The 24,567-nt window shown below is 41.0% G+C and overlaps 1 protein-coding gene across 1 annotated transcript; it reads right to left on the bottom strand.

The window, feature by feature from the left end:
- Nucleotides 1-2,904: 2,904 nt before the first annotated feature.
- On the bottom strand, nucleotides 2,905-16,213 carry TUBA1C (tubulin alpha 1c). The gene is made up of 4 exons (XM_058168885.1): nucleotides 16,056-16,213; nucleotides 7,688-7,910; nucleotides 5,077-5,225; nucleotides 2,905-3,982 (listed from the first exon to the last, which is right to left on the bottom strand). The coding sequence occupies exons 1-4, from the start codon at nucleotides 16,056-16,058 to the stop codon at nucleotides 3,008-3,010; spliced, it is 1,350 nt and encodes a 449-aa protein (XP_058024868.1). The 5' UTR covers nucleotides 16,059-16,213; the 3' UTR covers nucleotides 2,905-3,007.
- Nucleotides 16,214-24,567: the final 8,354 nt, after the last annotated feature.

The following is a 24,567-nucleotide window of genomic DNA, read 5'->3' as shown; positions in this document are numbered from 1 at the left end:
CTGACCAGAACCACAAATCCGAGGCATGGTTTTATTGCCACTTTGAGGCAGGGAATGCTTCATCATTGCAGAAAATTAATCCACTGACCCTCTACTAAATATTTTGCCCAAGTCTCAAGCGGAAAACAAAAAAAAATCCTGCCCCGCTCTGATATATTGTTCCTCTCTATTGTTATCCTACTCATTGCAGAACATTAACAGAAATGTTGAATATGGCCATCAAAAAATTCCTCATTCTTGTTGCAATTAAGCCAGTTGCATTATTAATGCTAGCAGAGTCTGAGTTACAAGGATTCAGACAGGTGCTCCCGTAAAATAGAGTACGCAAAAGAACTGTAGCTATTTCCCCCTCATAATTCCTTTTTTTCACAGTAGCTTAGTGAGCTGAACACTCCACACACACACACTTTTAGCTTCAGATTTATTCAAAAGCAAGCATGGAAGAGCTGAAAGTAATAGCAGCAGTCATTAGCTTAATGCCTTCCTGACACATTTATTTTAACTATTCTGGCATCCAGAAGGCAATTTGGCATGGACTGGTGTTCTCATGCATAAGGACTTGAATTCCAAGTAGCAGATTTAGCAGTTATGACTAAACATTTATTCTGTGATTTCTAACCCAACTGTATCTGGATTCAGAAGCAAAATAGGATAAAATCCTGGTTAGTCTGGAGACTATGCCACCAGGAAATCTCAAGGCTGTAGGCTAGATTGGAATATCCTACATCCATCCTACAAAAATATTCCAGAAAATGGCTATGATAAACCCCTTGACTGTTATTAAAAAAACTACTCTGCTCTTACCCATTCTACTTTTCCTGTTTATTAGCCTAGAAAAGGCTCTTCTAGAATAGACTAGAAGTTTACTGACCTAGCATGCATTTCAACAGTAGGGCTTCCACAAGTCTTCTGTACTGGTTCATCCACAAAAGACTGAAAACATGTTGATTGTAGCATTCCTTCTGAGCAGTATAAAAAAGCTTGTTCTTACAGCAAGCTACTGAAAAACTCTCAAGGTTTGAGAGGCATTATTTTTTGAGGTACATATCTACTGGTAAATGTATTTGTAAGAATGATTTGCTGTATCTTGATCATTGTACAAAAAAACCTTTGCACATTCTATGATTAAAATTCTTTCTGCTTTATCTGTTTCCTACATAGCTTTTGGCACTGAATTCAGTTCATTTTTATTCCAACTCCTATTAATGTATCTCCTTTTAACCATGCAAATGCATATTTTGTTCTTCCAGCATAGCTTCTGTAATTGCATGCACAACTGGGAATTATACATAAAGAGCTTATTATGGAGTGCAGTTTGCATAACAGCTTACTATGGAAATATAGACCCAAATCACATGCATCAGCTGCTCCTGAGCAAGGTGAATCCTTCCCTACTCTTATTACTTAAATTTTGTACCTGTGAAACTCAAAGCTTCTTCCAATTCCATTTATAATCCTTTCTCTTTATTTCCTCATATATGCATAGATGTGATGGAACCACAACCCAGAGTTCTATGGTCGAGGGTGAGATACTTTAGCAATTGAAAAGGCAACAAAATGGCCACTTGGAAAACACTAAAATGTTTTCTCTTTCAGTTCTGTGACTTTTTAGAAACTTACAGGGATCCCAAGATTTTAAGCATTGGTTTTCTCTTTCCATGAGCAAGGCAGGGTTTTTGCTCTTCAGCAACTTCTGCAACATTTCCCACCGTCTGATTTACAAAGCTGCTGCTGCTGCTAATTTCTTAGGCGCCTTCCAGTACAGTCCACAGCATGGGTGTGTGTATCTGTGTGTGTGACTTTGAATGCATAACCAGAGCACCTAACGTTCAAGTTTGTATACTGAGCGAACTATGGTTAGGCCTTGCAGGAAATAGAAGGTCCAGATAGAAGGAAATTGGAAGGTCCAGAGCCAATCTGGTTTCTCCACCGAGAACACTACAGTCCTAAGGCTTTGCAGACTTCCAAAAACAAAACAAAACCCAGGAGCAGCTGAAATATCCAAACTAAGCAAGAACTTTACTCTTAGCTCTGTCAGTTTCAGATTCATTTTGATAACTGAGCTGATTGTTTACATAGCACACATATATGAGTACAGCCATTCACTTTATCCCAAGTCCCTACAAGCAGTCCAAAAGGTAATTACCCTGATCTACAGAATGTAGCAACGTATAAAGGAATTGGCACAATGAATTTCCTTCTCGGGAGAATTCATGGAAGCAGACTATGCTAAAGGGTGGGGGGACATTTTTTTTTTTTTTTTGCATTTATATCCCGCCCTTCTCCGAAGACTCAGGGCAGCTTACACTATGTCAAGCAATAGTCTTCATCCATTTGTATACTATATACAAAGTCAACTTATTGCCCCCCAACAATCTGGGTCCTCATTTTACCTACCTTATAAAGGATGGAAGGCTGAGTCAACCTTGGGCCTGGTGGGACTTGAACCTGCAATATTGCAAGCAGTTGCTGTTAATAATAGGCTGCATTAGCCTGTTGCGCCACCAGAGGCCCCTTTTTTCTTCTGCCTGGAAGTACGAAGGACCTTCAGCCTGTCCTTATAAAGATATCCACTCTCCCTCACATATTCAAAGCAGAACCAAGAATTCCTAATTTCTCCCTCTACAGAATTTTAAGGGGAATCACAAAACAATGTTCAGGATGGCATTTGCAGAGAACTTTTAAGTTTTTGCACTGAGAGCTCAGGGGCTCAAAGTCCTTGGGTCCGCTACAGCTACACTCTTCACTTGACTGTCCATTTTTAATGTACCCTGCTGTGTAGCCATTCTAGTTGTGCCAAGCTAACGGACCATACCATTTATTGATTTAACAAACACACTCCCAGCTGACACCAGAACAGTGGAAAGGGCAGAGTTTGTTCTCCAAAGAAAGAAACAAAACTGCTTTCAGCTGCAACAGACTTTTAATAAGCTTTAACACAATAGACAGTTATATAAATCCAGAAAGCAGCAGGGGTGATGAATAAAAAAGTTAACACAATAAAGAATCAGTATTCTTCTCCCTCATCTTCCCCATCAGCACTATCGGCCCCTACCTCCTCATAATCCTTCTCCAGAGCAGCCATGTCCTCCCGAGCCTCTGAGAACTCCCCTTCTTCCATCCCTTCCCCAACGTACCAGTGGACAAAGGCACGCTTGGCATACATCAGATCAAACTTATGGTCCAGGCGGGCCCAGGCCTCAGCAATGGCTGTTGTGTTGCTCAGCATGCAGACTGCACGCTGCACCTTGGCCAGGTCGCCTCCGGGGACCACGGTTGGGGGCTGGTAGTTGATACCAACCTTGAAACCGGTGGGGCACCAGTCCACAAACTGGATGCTGCGTTTGGTCTTGATGGTGGCAATAGCAGCATTGACATCTTTGGGAACAACGTCACCACGGTACAACAGGCAACAGGCCATGTATTTACCGTGACGAGGGTCACATTTCACCATCTGATTAGCTGGCTCAAAGCAAGCATTAGTGATCTCTGCTACAGTCAACTGCTCATGGTAGGCTTTTTCAGCAGAGATGACCGGAGCATAGGTCGCCAGAGGGAAATGGATTCTAGGGTAGGGCACCAAGTTGGTCTGGAATTCTGTCAGATCTACATTCAGGGCACCATCAAATCGCAGGGAAGCTGTGATGGAGGACACGATCTGGCTGATAAGGCGGTTGAGGTTGGTGTAGGTGGGGCGCTCAATGTCAAGGTTTCGTCGGCAAATGTCATAGATGGCTTCATTGTCTACCATGAAGGCACAGTCGGAGTGCTCCAGGGTGGTGTGGGTGGTCAGGATGGAGTTGTAGGGCTCAACGACAGCCGTGGATACTTGGGGAGCTGGGTAGATGGAGAACTCCAGCTTGGACTTCTTGCCATAGTCTACGGACAGGCGCTCCATCAGCAGGGATGTAAAGCCAGAGCCAGTGCCACCACCAAAGCTGTGGAAGACCAGAAAACCCTGGAGACCTGTGCACTGGTCGGCCTGTTGGGAAAAACGAAGTGGATTCAGTGTCAATTTTAAGAACCAGATTTTTTTCATTGATTTTCAAGCATTTTCTTAAAACATCCTTAAAGCTCAAGAAAATACCAGAAGAAATTCAATCCCCTCCAGTTGCTTGAGAATATTCTGTAGCCTATTGTGACTTCTAAATAGCTATAGACCATAAGGTCCAGCCTTCCAGATGATGGTGAATGCCAAATTTTACAGCCCCTGCCAATTATCATGAACGAGAGCAGCTTAAATCCAACCACTTCAATAGGATTGAATCACATTTCGAAAGCTGCTCGGGAATTGTCCTTCCTTCTCATTTGCTTCCTTGTAATAAACATCTTTATATTTCTCCTCCACAACATCATTCCTGATGTAAGATGCAATTCTTTTCATTCTTTTGATGATTCAGATGGTCAATCTCTTTAAAAAAAACATGATTTAAGCCACTGTTTGCTAAACTTTATTTTGTACAGCAAACCAGTGACAACTCACATGATGCAAAACCACAACCAGTGGTTTTAAGAAATCAAAAATTAGGTTCAAACATCACTATACCAAAAATAAACTCACATTTTATGACTTACCTGATGTTCAAATGCAGCTACTGTCAAACTAATTTCCCACAAACCTGTTGCAAATACCCTAAGGTTTCTATGTGACTTCACTCTTCTCTTTCACTCACTCATCACATTTACTGTTCAAAACTCAATCATGGCTAAAAAGAGAATAAATTGTTTGCCAGGAAGCAGAAGATAAAGTGGGAAACATTCAGTGAGTCACACTAGAACAGGGGTGTCCAAACTTGGTCCCTTTAAGACTTTTGGACTTCAACTCCCAGAGTTCCTCAGCCAGCTTTGCTGGCTGAGGGACTCTGGGATTTGAAGTCCAAAAGTCTTAAAGGGACCAAGTTTGGACACCCCTGCACTAGAAGCAGCAGATGATTCTATACTGCAAAACTAGAAGATGCATCAGGGGAACTTATCCCACTTAATAATGAGGTTTTTATTTTTAGAACTATGCATTTCCACTGTTCTTTATTTCACATTTCCAAGCCCAGGCCTCCTTCGGCAGCAGAAATTACCCACCAATTTCCTAATCCTGTCAAGGACCAAGTCAATGATCTCTTTGCCAATGGTGTAATGCCCTCTGGCATAGTTGTTAGCAGCATCTTCTTTGCCAGTGATCAATTGCTCAGGGTGGAATAGCTGGCGGTAAGTACCAGTGCGCACTTCATCTGTGAAAAGAATTAACGAAAAAGCTATTTAGTTTTGTTGTGACATTGTGTTTTGACCCAGGTTCCTGGATCCGGACTCCTGGACTCGGATGATTCAGAAAGTGAGGGAGAAGACCTGGCAAGCTCTGCTTCTCTTGAGCTCTCTCCCTCCCTGGCACCCACTCAAAGGGAGGAGGAGGGGCCGGCAAGGCCTGATTCTCTGGAGCCTTCTTCTGATTTGGCAACGCCCCAAGAACAGTTTTGGAGTGATGCAAGACTGCGCAGACGTGACCGGCGCGCGCAGCAGAAGCAGCGTTGGGATAAAGCCAAGTAATTATTGTCATGCAGTGACATCTGCAGAGACTATAAATAGGAGGCGGGACTTCCTGGTTTTTTGTCTTGGACAAAGCAATGAATTTGCGCAGGCAAACTGTATCAATGGAGGGAAGAATATATTCCTGAGTAATTCTGGCCTTATCTATAATTTCCTCGTTATCTCCAGAAACTTGGCAGGCCCGTGGGTAGACGTGGCCAGGACATCTATCTATGTAAATAAAAGGAGAAAAGGAGGCCTCTGACTGACTCTTTGCTGGGAGTATTGGGGGGAGGGAAACAGAACACATTGTGTGATCAAGACCCCAAGATGTTTGTTCAAAAATGTATCTACCGAGAAACCTTTCAGAAATTTGTCTTCAGAAGAATTGAACTTCGGAGTAAACTAAGAGATGGTATTGAGATGATTACAGAGGACAACAATCCAGAATGAAAATGAATTGTGGAAGTGGCCAAGTCTTTCTGCATGAGTAAAGAATAAAGGCACCTTAAATATTAATTTCAGTGTATTCCAATTGCTCTCAATTGCATTGTTCAATTGCACAACTCTTCATTCTGGATTGTCCTGTTTCATTTAACAATCATTAATTCATGTTTAATGACCATCACAAAATATTGTAAAATCAAGTTAATTACATGATGACTTGCTTTACAACCACAACGTATGACCATAATGGGCAGACTCCATTACAGTCATGTTGAGGGCAACCTATAATGTATTATAAGTAGACTAATAGGGAACACCTTTGGTGGGAAGGTAACAGCATTCCGTGCGCCTTTGGCATTTAGTCATGCCGGCCACATTACCACTGAGACGTCTTCGGACAGCACTGGCTCTTCGGCTTTGAAATGGAGATGAGCACCGCCCCCTAGAGTCAGGAACGACTAACACATATGTGCGAGGGGAACCTTTACCTTTACTGGGAAAATACAGCATTTAAAATTTGTATTACTGTTCACAATACAGAGTCCCCTTTGGGAGAGGATGGGCACCTATAAAAATTTGATAATAAATAAAATGTTGAACTATTTGCCAAAATTTTAGAATCTGAGTGTTTATCAGGAATTATGGTTTTATTGAACATGGGAATGGGTAAAATAATATTGAGAAATTGGAGATCTGATATTATTCCAGATACTAAAGAAATGGCTGCAAGAAGTTGTGATATGTTTTGGGGAAAAAACAATATTTTCTACTAATCAGATGCAGCAGTAAATGTTATTATGTCACAGATTTTGTGACATTTTACAATATTTTGTATTTATAAGCAGAACACCCAGTTTCAGCCAGAGTTTTGTTCCATAGAATATCGACCTTGTGAACTCTCAAGCTTACGCTTTCTGCTATGTATTCAAGTGAGACAGTGGTTAGTATTTGTATGTTAGGATGTAAGTATATACGTAAGTATGTATATAGCATTTGTATGTTATGTATATGTACACTTTTGAGAGCAGGCAACAGAATTTTGTTTTTAATGTGTGCCAGAGTGGCCACATTCAGATATGTCAGGATGTTTTTCAGGATCTAAGTCTGGTTTGTTTATTTTTAACCTACCGTATTTTTCGGAGTATAAGAGACACCGGAGTATAAAATGCACCTTAGTTTTTGGGGAGGAAAATAAGAAAAAAGCTGATTGGCAGGTGGATCGGCCTCCCAGAATACCCCCAATCAGCTCTTTCCAGACATGAATTTTAGCAACAGGTTCCTTGATTGTGAGCTCTGTGCCTTGCTTTTTTTTCTGCCTCCGAAACTCTGTTTTAAAAAAAACATTTTTCTGCCTCTGAAAGCCTCCAAAACAGAACTTCAGAAAAAGAGCCTCTGAAGCTCTGTTTGGAGCTTCTTTTCTGAAGCTCCGTTTGGGGCTTTTTTTCTAAGCTCCATTTCTGATGCTTTTTTCAGCCTCCGAAACCTCCGTTTGAAAAGCTGGGCGGGGCTACATTTGGAGTATAAGACGCACCCAGATTTTCACCCTCTTTTTGTGGGGGAAAAGGTGCGTCTTATACTCCAAAAAATAAGGTAATTTCCCTTATTTGAAATGCAAGGGACTGGGCCTCCAACTTGAACTAGACATTTTTGTTTTTCTATCAACCTCTAACCTTTCTTGCCACTGACTATTTCTAAAATGTTAATATTACTGCAAGTAGCTCACCAATCACGGTTGGCTCCAAGTCTATGAACACAGCCCTGGGGACGTGTTTGCCAGCTCCAGTCTCACTGAAGAAGGTGTTGAAGGAGTCATCCCCTCCGCCAATGGTCTTATCGCTGGGCATCTGCCCATTTGGTTGGATGCCATGTTCAAGGCAGTAGAGCTCCCAGCAGGCGTTGCCAATCTGGACACCAGCTTGGCCAACGTGGATGGAGATGCACTCACGCTGTGGAGAGAAACCACTTCCATTATATTTATTCTAGAACAAGTACACCACAATTAGCAATTGGCTGCAATGATTAAACCACTCACCAGTTGAGGAAAGTCCGAACTAGCAATAAATAATCATCTGTTTTCATGCAACATGAAGCATGAGCTATTAACAAGAATTAAGGGCATGGCTGTGCTAGAAATTATTAGCTCGGTCTGTCTCTGTCTGAATGTAGTGAAAGTGCAGCTATGGCTGAAATTTTGGTGCAAGCCAATGCTAACAACTACTACTTCTTGTGCCATATTCGTCATTGGATGTTGGCGATCCTGTTTTTATCAACAATCTCACGAAAAAGTGCTGTTGAGTTTTGTCCAAACCAGTCCCTTAGATTTTGAAGCCATGATGTTGTTCTTCTGCCTGGACCTCGTTTGCCTTCAATCTCTCCTTGGAGGATTAAGTGGAGTGTGCGGTATTCTTCTGGGTGTCGCATCACATGTCCAAAATATACTAACTTTTGCTTTTTTTATGGTTTTGATAATTTCCTTCCCTTGGCTTTCCCAGGCGGCTTATCATCTCCTCATTTCTCATTTCAATCATTTCTCATCTCAATGCTAACAACTACCTAGTTTTAATTCACTAGATGGTTAAGCGCCAATCATTGCAACAGTCACAATTTCTACCCCTGTTTCTCAATATGTATCTTTATCACTTGCTTCTGCAACTTCTGGAAATGAAGGAAAGCTGGATAAAGCACAGAAATCACCCATTCAGAACATTCTTCTATACGGGGGTCTCCAACCTTGTCAACTTTAAGACTTGTGAACAAGTCCACAAGTTTTAAAGTTGACAAGGTTGGAGACCCCTGTTCTATATTATTTAATAACTGGCCAGCAAGCAAACTACCCAGCAGACTTTTGATCACCAGTTCAGGTAGATGCAGTAATGTGACCTACCCAGCATGAAAAAAGAGTTGGTGATGGGAATTATGGGAATTATGGTCCAGCACACCTGGACAGGGTCAAGATGGGGAAGTCTGATGCAAGGAACTCTTTCAGATGCCAACTTTGTATTTGGCAATGGGCAGAAGCAGGCTCATTGTGCAGGTTCAAAATGTTCTTCCTATTTCCCTAGCTTGGCATTTGCTTAAAGCTACAAATGCATTAACTATGAGGTTGGATTCCAGTTTATTTTTCAACAATGAAAAGCAGAGAAACCAATATTCAAAGACAGGTCATTGGGCAGGAAAGACTAAAAGTGCCATTAGCTTCATGTTGAAAAGGTGCAGCATCCGAAAAGTAGCAACTTTTTATGACATACTTTTTTTTGGGGGGGGGTGAGGGTGGGGATGCAGCTACATCAGCTATATTCATCAACTACATTAAACATGGGAGCTGCAAGCACTTCAGACTTGACCTCCGAAGGATGCTTTCCTGTGGGCAAGAGGGCAAAATATAATACTTGTCCAATGGTCCTTAAAGCAGCTATATCTTTTTCCAGAATCACATGGCTATCCTTCATAGCTGCCACACGATCCCACAAAATGACCGGCTGCTTTAAGTATTGCAATCAGATGCTCCAGTTGTTATCCTGTACACTCCAGTTTTTTGTACCTGAATGTGAAGCACAGCCTAGCAAGCATTATCCTGAGATGCAGTTATGTGCAGAATATAGAAGCTTTCGTGGAGTCGAACCCCCCCCTCAAATGTCAGTCTTTAAAACTGGCACACCAAGTACTGATATTTAAAACTGTTTCCAAAATATTTAGAAAAGCACCTTAATTTTAGTCCAATTATGGCTTTAAATACTTTGAGTATAAGCAAACCCGGTTAAAACTGGCTGCAGAGAATGCTGGAATTACATCTCTGCCTTCCTGCTTCAAGCTTTCTGTAATTCGAGAACATTCCTGATTGTACAAATAAAGTTAATTTGGTCATGAAGCAATCTAGTATCATTGTAACAATGATTCAACACTACTTTGATCCTAAACTTAGAAGGTCTCTTCGCTTCGAACCCCCAACCTCCCAAACCAGCTTAAACCTGCTGGCTCTGTCATCATCTGGCTCACAACACACAAGAGATTAAACAGCAAGGCTTTAAAGGTGTTGTTTGAAGGGCTAAGGGTCAGGCATCACTGTGCCTTTTCAAAAGAGCAGGCAATGGACAGCACAATTTGATGCCTGTCACAAGAATTGGTGGAGGGGGGAGGGCTTGATGGCCACTTTGGAGCTCAATGCATCTCCAAGAATTCACTTGGAGGTCAAGAGCTGAAAAAATGTCCTACACAAAGAGGACCATATTAGTGGTCCATAATTATAGTCCATAATTATAGCTTGCACCTGGGGAGGAAAGCTATGGCAAATCTAGATAGCATACTAAAAAGCAGAGACATCACCCTGCCAATGAAAGTGCGTATAGTCAAGGCCATAGTTTTCCCAGTTGCAATGTATGCCTATGAAAGTTGAAAGTTGGACCATAAGAAAGGCTGAGCACCAAAGAATTTAAGGCCTTTGAACTCTGGTGCTGGAGAAGACTCCTACGGAGTCCCTTGGACTGCAAGGCAAACAAACAAGTCAGTCCTAGAGGAGGTCAACCCTGACTGCTCTTTAGAAGGCCAGATCCTGAAGATGAAACTGAAATACTTTGGCCACCTAATGAGAAGCCTAATGCTGGGAAAGATTGAGGGCAAAAGAAGAAAGGAATGGCAGAGGATGAAGTGGCTAGATGGAGTCACTGAAGCAGTAGATGTGAGCTTAAATGGACTCCAGAGGATGGAAGAGGACAGGAAGGCCTGGGGGAACATTGTCCATGGGGTCACGATGGGTCGGACACGACTTCGCAACTAACAACAACAAATTATAGACTATATTTTATTACAATAAATTGTAAAAAAAGGAAATGTCCTCAAAATATTTAGTGCTCTTTATTGAATAAGATAAGGCCAATAGAGATCCCATATTTGGTTTGCAGCTCTCTTAAAAGATCCCTGGCACTTTTTGTATCAGGCTCCTTAAATGGCCTTTTCAAGCTTGCAATGGATTCCTCCATAATTTTTACTTCGGATGTGAAAATGTTTGGTTTTTTTTAATAATAATCATAGCAGATTCTTTATTCCAAAGTAACTTTATTTTCTCTCACTGTCTCAGCTATGGCTTAACCATTAACACAAATCCATGATTCAATGAGACTGGAAACTATGGGAAATACATTGTAACAGTAGATTGCTAAATTGCATCTTTGCTAAGTTATCATGACAATAGCAAAACCAAGTACCAAAATCAAGTACCAGGACAAGAATAATTAACCAGAAGCTGTTCAGTCACACACTTCCCCACAACCATAAATAGGCTGCCCAGACACCATCTACACAAAAAAAAAAGGTAAGCCAACAGACACTAGGAAGGACAACTAAGACTGACCTTTTAACAGTCATGCACACACACAAACACCCCAAGGACCATCCCCTTTGTAAAGCAAAGTCTCTGTACCCCATTTTCTCTATAGGCTACCCCCAAGGGCAAATTTCTTGATTTCGGGAATCAATGGATCACCTCCTTTCCACCAATAGCGTGCTTTGCATCTCATTTGCTTGCAATGTCTCAGCTCAGAAAAGGGACTCAGAAAATTATTTTACACATGGGTTAATACAGGATGAGTGCTATGGATCTTATTCAGCTAAACATGGAGAGCAATGGGAAGAAACTAATTGAGATAAGACAAAAAAGAATCCAAGCTCCAATACAGTAGCAGTAGCATGTGAATGTACTTGTGTGCAAAAGGAGTTTGACAATTTGTCAACCTTTCTTAATCTGAGGTCTTCCCGATACAATGGATGATAGTCAATCTCCTACAAGATGCTTCACCAAAAACCAAGGAACAGACATTGCAATTTAGCATATTGTACATTGTAGTTTGTAAACCCAAGTGCATAGTTTAAGATCCTGTGTGATCTGCCTGTGATTTATTCAACAACCCCAGGTTAATCAAATCAGACCTGCAATGAGTAATTATAGTTTATAACCTCCAGACACAACCAATGATTATGCTGATGACAGTGAAGGGTAGGAACTGACCTGGAGTTGTATAAAAGTCTTTGTCCAGATTGAAGGAAGACAACCTTATATATGAATCCTCAGCAACTTTCAGATATCACAGTAAGCCATAATGCATTGTGGAATAATCCATAAATAACAAGATTTGCCCAGTCTGCTAATCCACACAGAAACCTTATTTTGGTTGAGGATAATGCACAAGTCAGACCAGCATATGACCAATCAATCCTCTGCAAGGTAGACAAGCCTATATTCCCCAGACAATATTGCTCACTTCTTATCAGCAATAGAAGTTCTGGATGGGATTCAAACCTGCTTGAGTCACTGTGACTATTGCAACACATTGTATTTAGCGAAGAAGAGGCCAGAAGCATCATCATGTCCTGGCCGGCTTTTATCAACTACTAGCAGATGCTTCATGTTTCATATACTCAAGCACCAGCATCCGTAGCCTTTCCATGTATTCACATACCCAGAAATGACTTTAAACAAGCAACTCTGGAGTGGGACATTATGGAGTGTGGAGGAGGTTTTACGGAGGCAGACTTCTACATGCAAACTTAGGGCAACCCATGCAGAGACTATACAAGGAAGCCAATGGAAAGAAAATATGTAGTATTGAAGACATAACATCTTTTGGAAAAAGAGGAACTCTTAGATTCTCGTCTTTAATTTTCTGTGTAAAGAGTAGTTCTATTATCGGAGGAAAACGAGGAAATGCTATACTGTGACCCAGGTTATAATGAGAAGTTTGTTCAATAAAAGCCCAAAAGCAGGGCTGGGCAACTATGGCCCCTTTATGACCTATGGACTTCAACTCCCAGAATTCCTGAGCCAGCATGCTGGCTCAGGAATTCTGGGAGTTGAAGTCCATAGGTCATAAAGGGGCCATAGTTGCCCAGCCCTAGCCCAAAGGATACAGTATCACATGGCTCTTACTATGGAAGCTACTTCAGTACCCTTCTGCATAATGGGGAACAAACAATGGAGTCCTCGGTGCTCTCTGAGTCTGGTTGGTTGCTTGCAGACGTTTCATTGTACTGTTGCACTGATGATGTTACCTAGATGGGTCACGAAACACTTGCAAGCAAGCTCAGAGAACACTCTACAATTTAACCTTGAGCTACAGATATTCTCAATTAGGAGCAAACTATTTTAGGAATCCTAGCAGGAATGGGCTTGTTTTAACTAGTCCGTGCATCAAAGGGAATATTCAGCAGTATCCTCAGGCCTGACCCACCTAAATATATTAGTCATTTCAAGAAAGCAATGTAATTATCTTTCAGCACTAAAAAAAGGGTAGGGGAGAACAGTCTGAGAATTAATTTTTGTTGTTGTTAGTTGCGAAGTCGTGTCCGTCTCATCGCAGCCCAATGGATAATGTTCCTCCAGGCCTTCTTATCTTTTACCATCCTCCAGAGTCCATTTAAGCTCATGAGAATTAAAATAGCCTTCTCTAACTTAACCATTTCCAGCTGACTTATACTACAGCTCCCAATATTCCCAACCAACATGGGTACTGGTGATGTTGGTTGCAGATGAATGGAAGCTGTGGCCCAAATATATTCATTTATTTATTTATTAAATTTCTATGCTGCCCATCTCGCCTACAAGGTGACACTGGGTGGCTTCATCTTGATCTTCAAGATTTTGATGAAATGATGTTGAACTGATTCTGAGCTCAGAATATTAGTATGAGTGTCAAATGTTAGCCCCTCTCTAAATGTTAGCCCATCTCTAAAAGCTGGATTGATACTACTTTATACCCAAATTGTATACCCAAACTTCCTTTCTGTTGTAGGTAAATACTAGCTTTTTATGAGAGCATCATGAAACATCTTGAATTCTTATTCTAAAAATTGTGCATCTTTCTAGAAGGCTTGGCATGAGATCAGTAGAGACAATATAGTAAAAACCATGAAGTAAAAAGTATTTCAAAATTCCTATGTATTTTAAAACATGAAACTGAAGCAAAAACACTTGGAATATAATTTCATGTGATGTAGTCTGCACTATTTTCAACTAGATGGCAGATCTTTGAATTATGGTGAGCAGTAATAAAATCAGCAAACCATCAGCTTAAACGAAACCAAACAGCAGTTTATCTTAACCCTAACTTAAACACCACTTTCCTGCCTAAACTTAACATTAAAAAAATTATCCCTCATATCAAGTATTTGAACAATGTCAATTTAAATGATGCTCCAGATGCATCTTCTGCAAACTCTTGTCACCACTGCAAGTTATCCAATGGTGCTCTGCAATCCTGGCTTGATTTGGCCTGGACATCATATATACACCAGATCCATTCAGAAATTCTGCTCTTCCTATTTGTAACTAACTGGCTTTGTGCAATACTCCCAAAGCCTATTACAGCAAGTAGCAAAGCCACATGTTGGCAAGGTCAAACTTGGCCACTTTCATTTTATAATACTTTATTATGGTGTTTAAGGAAGTCTTTTTAAATGTGGCTTAAAGTGCTAATGCTGGTCATTTTGCAATATTGTGACTTCCTGTTTTTATTGTTTCCGTGCCTGCTATAGAGAAGTATTACCTAGGAAAGGTTTTTTTTAAAAAAAATTAGTAGACACACTCAAAAATATTGGAAAAGCCTTAACAGGATTTGAAACTTCAGTTTCTTTCATATGCTAATGTCTCCCTTTTCCCTGAAAAATGACTCAACAGGTATCTATGAAGAACGAAGGCAAAGAAGATGAGTCACAAGACTGAAGAATCAAGTCATATCCTGCTCCTAAAAGCAAGATAAAGATTCCCTATTAGGCCACCTCCTACTGGGAGCTTTTTTTAAAGAGACAGTCCTCTTTCTGTGTGCTGTACAAAGCCTGGAAGATTTGGGCAAGTTGCCCATCCATTTCATGGGAAAGAATAAGGTGAGGATACAGGAGCCTTGCTCAAGATCTTAGAGCTTTTGACATGAGTAGTTACTGATATTACCGCATTCAAGACTTTGTACCAATAAAATAGAATGTTTGTAGTTAGGGACGGGAATGGTGCTTTCTGAGCTCAGCTGTTTCCTTGCAGATGTTTCATTACCCAAACCAGGTAATTAGGTTTGGGTAATGAATGCCTTGTAACAAAATAACCAAGCTCAGAAAGCACCAGCTGACCCTTCATTCAAAACTCAGTCTGTTCTTATCAGCTCCAAACCTCCAATTGCTTATCTCTAATTATCATGATTTACTGCTCTCTTGGAGCAGTCTGCAGCCACATGCAAACCAACGATAGAGCTCTACTCTTTCAGCCAGGACCGAGAGGCAAGAATGGAAATACATTTAGTGCAGGGGTCTCCAACCTTGGCAACTTTTAAGCCTGGCAGACTTCAACTCCCAGAATTCCCCAGCAAAGCAAAGCTGCCTGGGGAATTCTGGGAGTTGAAGTCCGCCAGGCTTGAAGTTGCCAAGGTTGGAGACCCCTGCTTTTAGAGGGTGTCATGCCCCCACGAAGTGGGATTGAGTGAGTTAGGGCATCCGTCGCAGGGACTTCCCGCCTCCTGATAGGCGAAATTCCCTGCAGGAAACGTCCCAACATCTATCTTTCCTTCCATCCAGGCGGGCGGTCGTGTGTGCTACTATCAGTCGGAGCTAGCAGCCGCTTCTTTCTACCGACTAGAACTGGGATCTCTGAATACTTTAAAAACTTTAGCGTTGAACCGAGTCTCCCGAGGGGAGGAGTGGGGAGAAAGAGAAAGGCGTAGTAGCGCTACTTCGAAGAAACAAGTCATGACAAAGTTTACTTTTATCGCACTTTATTTATCTGTAACTGTGAAACAGCCCTTTAGGTCCGTTCTGACCCCGCCTTCCCTCCATGTGTCGCGGGCGCAGGATAGGACCCCAACTTTTACAATTACATTTCAACCAGTGGTGGGATTCAAATAATTTAAACATTGCCCTAATGTTTTCTTCCAACAACCAGTTCACCAAACTGCTCAGAAAGTTAACAACCGGTTCTCCCGAAGTGATGCAAACTGGCTGAATCCCACCACTGATTTCAACCCCCAAACTCACTTTCACCGCCCCCAAATCACCCAAACCAGTTGTCCCTTCCGATTAGATAAAAAAAAAAAAATTCGCAGAATCCTTTGTTCACTTACCATGTTTCGTGGAAACCGGGATCCCGGGAGAAAGCACCTCCAACAAACACCTCTTCCTCACTAATCGACCCGTTTAGGAAGCCGCCAGTGAGCCAAATCTTCTTTTAAGCGAAAGCGACGCCGGGTGGGGCCTTTTTATAGCGTTTGGGCGTGTCCTAAGGCAGGGGGCGTGGTTAAACTGGAAGGTAACGAGGGAGGCAGGTTCTACTTTCCCTTCCTCGCCCTTCAGCTGCCGCCTAATTGGCAGGCTCGAATGTCCCGAAACCTGAACTGAATGACATGCGCAGGATAGAATGAGAAGTGGGAGGGAAGCCAGCTGGTGGGGGGGGGGGCTGCATCCCTTGGCGGCCCCCAAAAGCGGGTGGGTCACGCGCTCTCTACCCCCCCACCCCCACCCCGTGGATCCAGAAGAGACTTCACCGTCGAATTTCGGATCCTGCTATAAAATCCCTATCAAAAGAAATTAATTCTAGATAATTCCAGGAAAACCGAGATGCCTCACGATGCGAGCCATTTCTCTTTGGTAGAATTTAGCTACCGAGGCAAAGGTTTCCATCAGGGTAGCCTCTTCTCTCCGGTCTTTAGTGCGGGGGGGAAAAATTACAGGGTGCGAAGCCGTGGAAGCAACCGGGCAGATTTAAGGAAAAGTTTTAGGCGAGAGAACGAGGCGATTTGTTGAAGAAGAGCTCCACCGGGAGCCAGAGACGGGAAGAGTCTCATTTTGTTCTCAAAATGCAGTCGCTGCACATTCCGAAAAGATGGCGGGGCTGGTCCGCTGCTGCAGAAACAAAGCCCCGCCATACCTTTGGCGGAGGAAGGTCAAACGAGCAGGGCTTCTGTGTCACACCAAGCTTCTCTTCAGGGAGAACTCATGAAATATTTAATATTTGTCATGACAGGCAGCTGCCATTTTAAAAAGAATGTTATATTCACTCTTCTTTCAATTATCTTTTTCTTTTTTTGTCCTGTCAGCAGGCTGACCCAGTAGCTTTCAGCCAGGATACCTTTCCCTGGCTGGGTTCACATAAGTGTGCCAGAACAAAAAGACCACGCTATGGTTTAATGGAATGGCCTGCAACATGTTTGTTTGTTTGTTTATTTATTTATTTATTTATTTATTTATTTATTTATTTATTTTGTCACAACAATATATGTAGGTATCATACAAAAAGATTATATAGCATATAAACACATATATCAGTAAATATTAGGAGGTATAAGCATATATATATATATAGGAAGAAGAAAAGAAAAACAATAGGACAGGAACGGTAGACACGTTTGTGCGCTTATGCACGCCCCTTATGGTCCTCTTAGGAATGGGGTGAGGTCAATAGTAGAAAGTTTTTGGTTAAAGCTTTTAGGATTATTATGTTCCTTAAGTCCTAAGGTGATTTTGGTTTGACTTAGCTGTAGCTAGGTTGTTGGGGGTTTTTTTGTTAATGAAATGGTATAAAGCAGGGTCTGTGTTGTGTAGTAGCACCCAGTCCATTCCTTTATATCAGGATCTCCCAACTTGGCAACTTTAACACTTGTGGGCTTCAACTCCTAGAATCCCCCAGTCAGCATGGCTGACTAGCCAGCAATGGCTGACTAGGGAATTCTGGGAGTTGAAGTCTACAGGTCTTAAAGTTGCCAAGTTGGGAGACCCTGATATAAAGGAAAGAACCGGGTGCTGCTACACAACACAGAAAACTAGTCTCGTCTGAGTATGATTAAATTGCCGGTTCAGATGTTGTGCAGATAATGTCTGGGTTAGAGCTTCCTTCTGCAGAGGCACCCAAACCATTACTGCAGTTAGTAAAAACTGCTCTCATATGGACACATTTGAAGTGGGCTGGAAATCCAAACATTGTAGCGATACCGGTTGCAACTTCCACCACTAGTGTTTTCATTAATTTGGTGGAATTCATAACCTCAGAGCACAGTTCATTATCCAGATGGGAATTGCCTGCTTATCTTGCCTGGGGATAATATACAGAATTAGCAAAACTGCCTATGCGCAGAGCCAATCAGGAGACTGTTTCCTATCTGAGCATGTACTCACAGGTGATGTCATCTGTCCATGTGGCTGTAGTTCTGCTATTCAGGTGTGTGCCATTAGCCCATCTGACTGCCTGAGAGGAGTGGCTTATGCGATCTCATCCTCATACCTCCTCACCCCAAGGTTATGAATATGTCCCCTTTTTAGACTATATCCCCAAGGCAGTCTGAAGCCATCTTTATTTCCTCCAGTTTTAAAATAAATATATTCTCTCTTCTCCACATTTGGTTTTGCATCTACAATGCTTTTTCACTGATGTGGTTGACACAATCGGGCTGGGATTTACTCAGCTCTTACTATATATAAAATATATATATACTATATATAAAAATATAAATAATAAATAAATAAATAAATACTATGCAGAATAAAGAATAACAGTTTGAATGGACTTTGGAAGTCTTCTAGTCCAACCCCGTACTCAAGCAGGAGACCCTATATACCATGTATGTTAAACTTGTGGTGTCATGTTGCCATCATGTAATATTTCACAACATTTTTCCCCTTTGCGGAGCTGGGGTGGGCGTGGCCGGCATGTGACGCATCCAGCCTGCGGGCCACCAGTTTGACACCCCTGCCCTATAGCATTCCAGATAAATTGCTGTCCAATCTCTTCTTCACATCTGGATCCTGTAGGAATAGTTCCAGCATTGCCCTCCAGAATCATTTCATTCTGGGCTTCAGGAAAGACCAAACAACATCTCAAACAAAGAATATCAAGTCTATCGATCAGATCGGGAAAACCGAAGAGGTGGTGGAGTGGCTATCTTTTACAAAAAGACACTGAATCTAAAAAATATCCAAGTAGCACATAAACTCTCTCTTCCTGAAACTATAGTATGCGACGTATCCCTTGACACTACTCTTCGATTCTTACTATGCTACAGAGCCCCCGACTATGACATTACCCACGCAAATATGCTAACCTCAATGCTAACATGGGCTACCTCTTGCCCATACCCTCTCATCTTCCTGGGTGACTTAAATCTACCTCTCATTAACTGGACAACTAATGAATGTTCAACTGACCCAATCCATACTACACTATACAACGCTGTTACAAACCTAGGTCTTGAACAACTTGTAACTAACAATACAAGACTCAACAACTGCCTTGACCTCATCTTCTGCAACAATCCAAACTCAATTTACGGACTACAAATTAAAGAACCTTTTTCAAACAGTGACCACTGCATGATTGATTTTCGTCTCAATATACGTCCATACTTGAATCGTCATAACAACAGAACTCCCAACTACAACTTCAAGAAAGCCAATTACAACCTTATAAACAACGATCTTTCATTTCTGAACTGGCAAAATCTGTTTGCAACCTGCATAACCGCTGATGACCTCTATAGAGTCTTCCTACTTGAAATCAATAGAGTCATTAAATTATATGTACCACGAATGACTACCATGTCCAAGAAAAACAAACTACCCATATCAATAAAAAAGCTTCAATCAAAAAAAAAATCCCTCTGGAAAAGAAACAAAAAAGGCTATGTTACAAACTTCAGAAACCGCTACAGAAACATATGCAACCAAATAAAAACTGAATGCACAAATTACCACACCAAGCAAGAAGAAAACCTTCTACGCACAAACTCCAATCGTGCCTTTTATAATTTTGTCAACAATAAACTTAAAGATTCAAGATCCATCCCACCACTAAAAGATTCTAACAACAAAGAATACAATGACGAAACAGTCAAAGCAAACCTCTTCAACATTTTCTTTGGCTCAGTTTTTGTTAACTCCGATAACACATATCCAACATTCCACAAACGAACCAGCAATGACTATGATGATTTAACTCATATAGATTTCACAGAAGACAACGTTGGTAAAGCTCTTCACAACTTAAAACCATCGCTTTCTATTGGACCCGATGGACTATGTGCATATTTCTTAAAAAAACTTTCCATAAAAAAACATTTCCTGTATACTGCACGAATCAAGAAGAGGGCTGTGAAAATATTTGCAGATCCCTCGCATCCTGGACATAAACTGTTTCAACTCCTACCCTCAAAACGACGCTATAGAGCACTGCACACCAGAACAACTAGACACAAGAACAGTTTTTTCCCGAAGGCCATCACTCTGCTAAACAAATAATTCCCTCAACACTGTCAGACTATTTACTGAATCTGCACTACTATTAATCGTTTCATAGCTCCCATAATCAATCTCTTTCCACTTATGACTGTATGACTATAACTTGTTGCTGGCAATCCTTATGATTTATATTGATATATTGATCATCAATTGTGTTGTAAATGTTGTACCTTGATGAACGTATCTTTTCTTTTATGTACACTGAGAGCATATGCACCAAGACAAATTCCTTGTGTGTCCAATCACACTTGGCCAATAAAAATTCTATTCTATTCTATTCTATTCTATTAATATAGCTGAACCCCTAAGCATTATCTTTGATAAAGCTTTCACTACCAGTTCTCTTCCCAAACTTTGGTCACTAGCCACAGTTATCCCCATCTTCAAAAAAGGAGACCCCAGCTTAGTCAAAAACTACAGACCGATCTCCCTTTGCTGCGTCACCTGCAAAGTCATGGAATCTATCATCAACCAATCCATTACCTCACACTTAGAAACTAACAACCTACTCTCCAACAAACAATTTGGTTTCAGGAAAAAGTTATCATGTAACTTACAACTTCTCCACTGCAAAAACATATGGACTTCAAATCTAGATCAAGGCAAATCAATAGATGCAATATACATAGACTTCTGCAAAGCTTTTGACTCAGTAGTACACGATAAACTTCTCCTTAAACTAACATCCTATGGCATCTCAGGACCCCTCCACAAATGGATATCTGCTTTTCTGTCTAACAGACAACAAGTGGTCAAAATTGGCAATGCTTTATCAAATCCTGTTCCTGTCAAGAGTGGCGTTCCTCAAGGCAGCGTCCTTGGACCAACACTCTTTATTCTATACATTAATGATCTTTGTGACCATATCTCAAGTAATTGTGTTCTCTTTGCTGACGATGTCAAACTATTTAACACCACAGACAACACTTCTATCATTCAAAACGACCTTGACCATCTAACCGCTTGGTCTAAAATTGGCAGCTCCAAATTTCAACCAGCAAATGCTCAGTCTTACATATAGGAAAAAGAACTCTAAAACTAAGTACATACTACATGGACATTACCTTACAGACGATCCCCATCCTGTTAAAGACCTTGGAGTTTTCATGTCAAATGATCTAAGTGCCAAAGCCCACTGCAACTACATAGCAAAAAAAGCTCTAAGAGTTGTAAACCTAATTTTGCGTAGCTTCTTTTCCAAAAACACCACACTACTAACCAGAGCATATAAAACATTTGCTAGACCAATTCTAGAATACAGCTCACCTGTTTGGAACCCTCACCACATCTCTGACATCAATACAATTGAACGTGTCCAGAAATATTTTACAAGAAGAGTTCTCCATTCCTCTGAAAACAACAAAATACCCTATCCCACCAGACTTGAAATCCTAGGCTTAGAAAACTTGGAACTCCGTCGCCGACAAGACCTAAGTTTAACTCACAGAATCATCTATTGTAATGTCCTTCCTGTCAAAGACTACTTCAGCTTTAATTGCAATAATACAAGGGCAACCAATAGATTTAAACTTAATATAAACCGCTTTAATCTAGATTGCAGAAAATATGACTTCTGCAACAGGATCATCAGTGCTTGGAATACTTTACCTGACTCTGTGGTCTCTTCCCATAATCCTAAAAGCTTTAACCAAAAACTTTCTACTATTGACCTCACCCCATTCCTAAGAGGACCATAAGGGGCGTGCATAAGCGCACAAACGTGCCTACCGTTCCTGTCCTATTGTTTTTCTTTTCTTCTTCCTATATATGTTTATATGTGTATATACTATATAATCTTTTTGTATGATGTTGTGACAAATAAATAAATAAAAAAAAAAACTGGTTCCTGCAGAAATTTTTGAAGTGCTTGTCAGATGTCCCATATATTTCTTATTCACACATATACATACTTTTTTGTACATAGAATAACAGAGGTGGAAGGGATCTTGGAGGTCCAACCGCTGCTCAAGCAGGAGATCCTATATCATTTCAGACAAATGGTTGTCCAATGTTGTCTTAAAAATCTCCAGTAATCGAGCACTTCTGAAGGCAAACCGTTCCACTGCTTTTTTTTCCTTCTACTTATCAGGAAATTTCTCCTTAGTTCTAGTTGGTTTCTCTCCTTGATTAAATTTCATCCCTTGTTTCTTGTCTTGCCTTCAAGAGCTTTACAGAATAGGTTGACACTCTATTCTTTGTGGCAGCCCCTTAAATATTAGAAGACTGCTATCATGTCACCTCTAGTCCTTTTCATTAGACTAGACATGCATGTAGTCTTTGAATTACGACCACAATTGAGCCCAAAATGTATGTTGTTAAGTGAAACATTTGTTGAGTTGAGTTTGCACCATTTTGCGATTTCTTTTTTTGCCACAGTAGTAAATCATTGCCTGTGTTAAGTTAGTAACACGGTTGTTAAGTGAGCCTGGCTTTTCCATTGACTTTGTTTGTCAAAAGGTCGCAAAAACGGATCACATGACCCCGAGACACTGCAACTGTCATAAATACAAATCAGTAGCTAAACATTTGGCTTTTGATCACATAATCATGAGGATGATGTAATGGTCGTGTGAAAAATGGTCATAAATAACTTTTTTTAGTGCTGTTGTAAACTTTGAACAGTCATGAAATGAACTGTTTTAAGTCAAGGACTACCTGTACTCAATTCCTGCAACTGTTCTTCATATGTTTTAGCCCCCAGCCCCCCTAAAACTACGTACAGTATACCCTATATACACAGATATTGCACTCTTTTGGAAAAGAGAGGGTTTCTTTCTTCTCCCTTCTTACTTCAAAGAGATTGTAGGGCAATTTTGAATTTGTTTCTGGTTCCCTCTTCTCTTTCAGGGCTGATCTGGTGTTTACTTAAGAGTTGTTTTGTTTCTTCAAGGCCATCTCTCTACTCCTTTACATTTATCACATCTGTGTTGAAAAGAGCAAAATATTTGGGACCAAGGAAAGGTAATTGCTCAGAGGAGAAACTGTACTGTTTGTTGGAGTCATAAATTGCTCTGATGGTGCCAATTTTGTGTTTAGGAAAGGTGGTGTTTGAATATAAGAGAGCAGCTAATGAGGTGCCACAGAGAGGGCAAATCTCTGAATGTTCCGATGATGATTGAGATATTGGAGCCAGCTGGTCTAGTGGTTAAAGCACCACCAGGCTTAGAAGCCAGGAGAATGGGATTCTTAGGCATGAAAACTGGCTGGGTGACTTTGGACCAGTCACTCTCTTTCAGCCCAATCCATCTCACAGGGTGGTGGTTGTGGGGGAAAACAGGTGGAATATGGTGTGTTTCTCTGCCGAGTTATTTATAAAAGCAATAAGGGTGAAATATAAATAAAATAATAATTAAAAATATCTCATTTCACCAATCCAATGACTAAAAATCTACTTTCAAACTGAACCTCAGCCAGGATTTTTGGAATCTTTAACTGTTGCTTGATTTTCCATTCCCCTCCAGCCACTCTTCCTGTCCTCCACCCCTCCCAAGTACAAAAGCTATAAAGGTAACCCTCTTCCCAGTAGGGAGAGAGTGCCAAAGAAAAAAGCCATGGCTGCTGGCATGCCTTGAAGTTGCATGGAGCAGGAGTCTCCAACCTCAGCAACTTTAAGAGGCTGCTGGCCGAGGAATTCTGGGAGTTGAAGTCCATAAATCTTAAAGTTGCTGAGGTTGGAGACCCCTGGCATGAAGCACCTTGAATAGGAACTTAGAAACACTTCTGTCCATTTTATTCTGCACCCCTCCTACAACTGTGACCATTCAGCTGGGCTATTTTTTGACATGGGCTTAGCACTCTTTTAGAAACATGCTAGACCCATGTTCAGAAATTCCCTGACTGACAGAACAGAGAACCACCGCATAAATACATCCTGAACCTGTCAAGGAATTTGCTTAATCTGCCCCACATAGATTCAGAAGAGAAATTGGAGGTTGGTTTTTCCTCCAGGAGAGGGAGGGCAATCTGAGTCAGGGAACCCATCAATTAACTTGTCCCACATTAAAACAGTAAGGTCAGCAGATCTCTCCAGTCTCATTAGTGGGACAAAATAGAGATTGGCAATCAGAGCACCACAATTTGTACCAGACTAATCTTCTGCCAGCTCAAGAACTGGTGGATTGTAGTTTAATTTGACCTTCTGACTGCGCCTGGCAGATATCTGAATGGGGGCTTTGTTTCAAAGCATATGTTTAAAATTGTACAAGTCTGGAAAGAAAGAAGTATATATGGTTTTGTTTTTGTTCTCTTGTTATATCAGTGGCTGAGTTTCAGAATATGTTCTTCCTTTATCTAGTGTTGCTTTTTTATTTCCTTCTAAGAATGATGCTTGTTCTTAATAATGGTGTCTGT

The sequence above is a fragment of the Ahaetulla prasina genome, chromosome 2, assembly GCF_028640845.1.
Source record: "Ahaetulla prasina isolate Xishuangbanna chromosome 2, ASM2864084v1, whole genome shotgun sequence".
NCBI classification, from domain to species: Eukaryota; Metazoa; Chordata; class Lepidosauria; order Squamata; family Colubridae; genus Ahaetulla; species Ahaetulla prasina.
The sequence above is the reverse complement of the archived record's forward strand: the minus strand, read 5'-3'. Positions and strand labels throughout refer to the sequence as shown.

Coding starts and splice junctions, on each gene's coding strand:
- TUBA1C (XM_058168885.1), bottom strand. Junction 5,226..7,687: donor CTTGGAGCCAACCGTGATTG/GTGAGCTACTTG, acceptor TTCTTTTCACAG/ATGAAGTGCGCACTGGTACT. Junction 3,983..5,076: donor TTGACAGGATTAGGAAATTG/GTGGGTAATTTC, acceptor TTTTCCCAACAG/GCCGACCAGTGCACAGGTCT.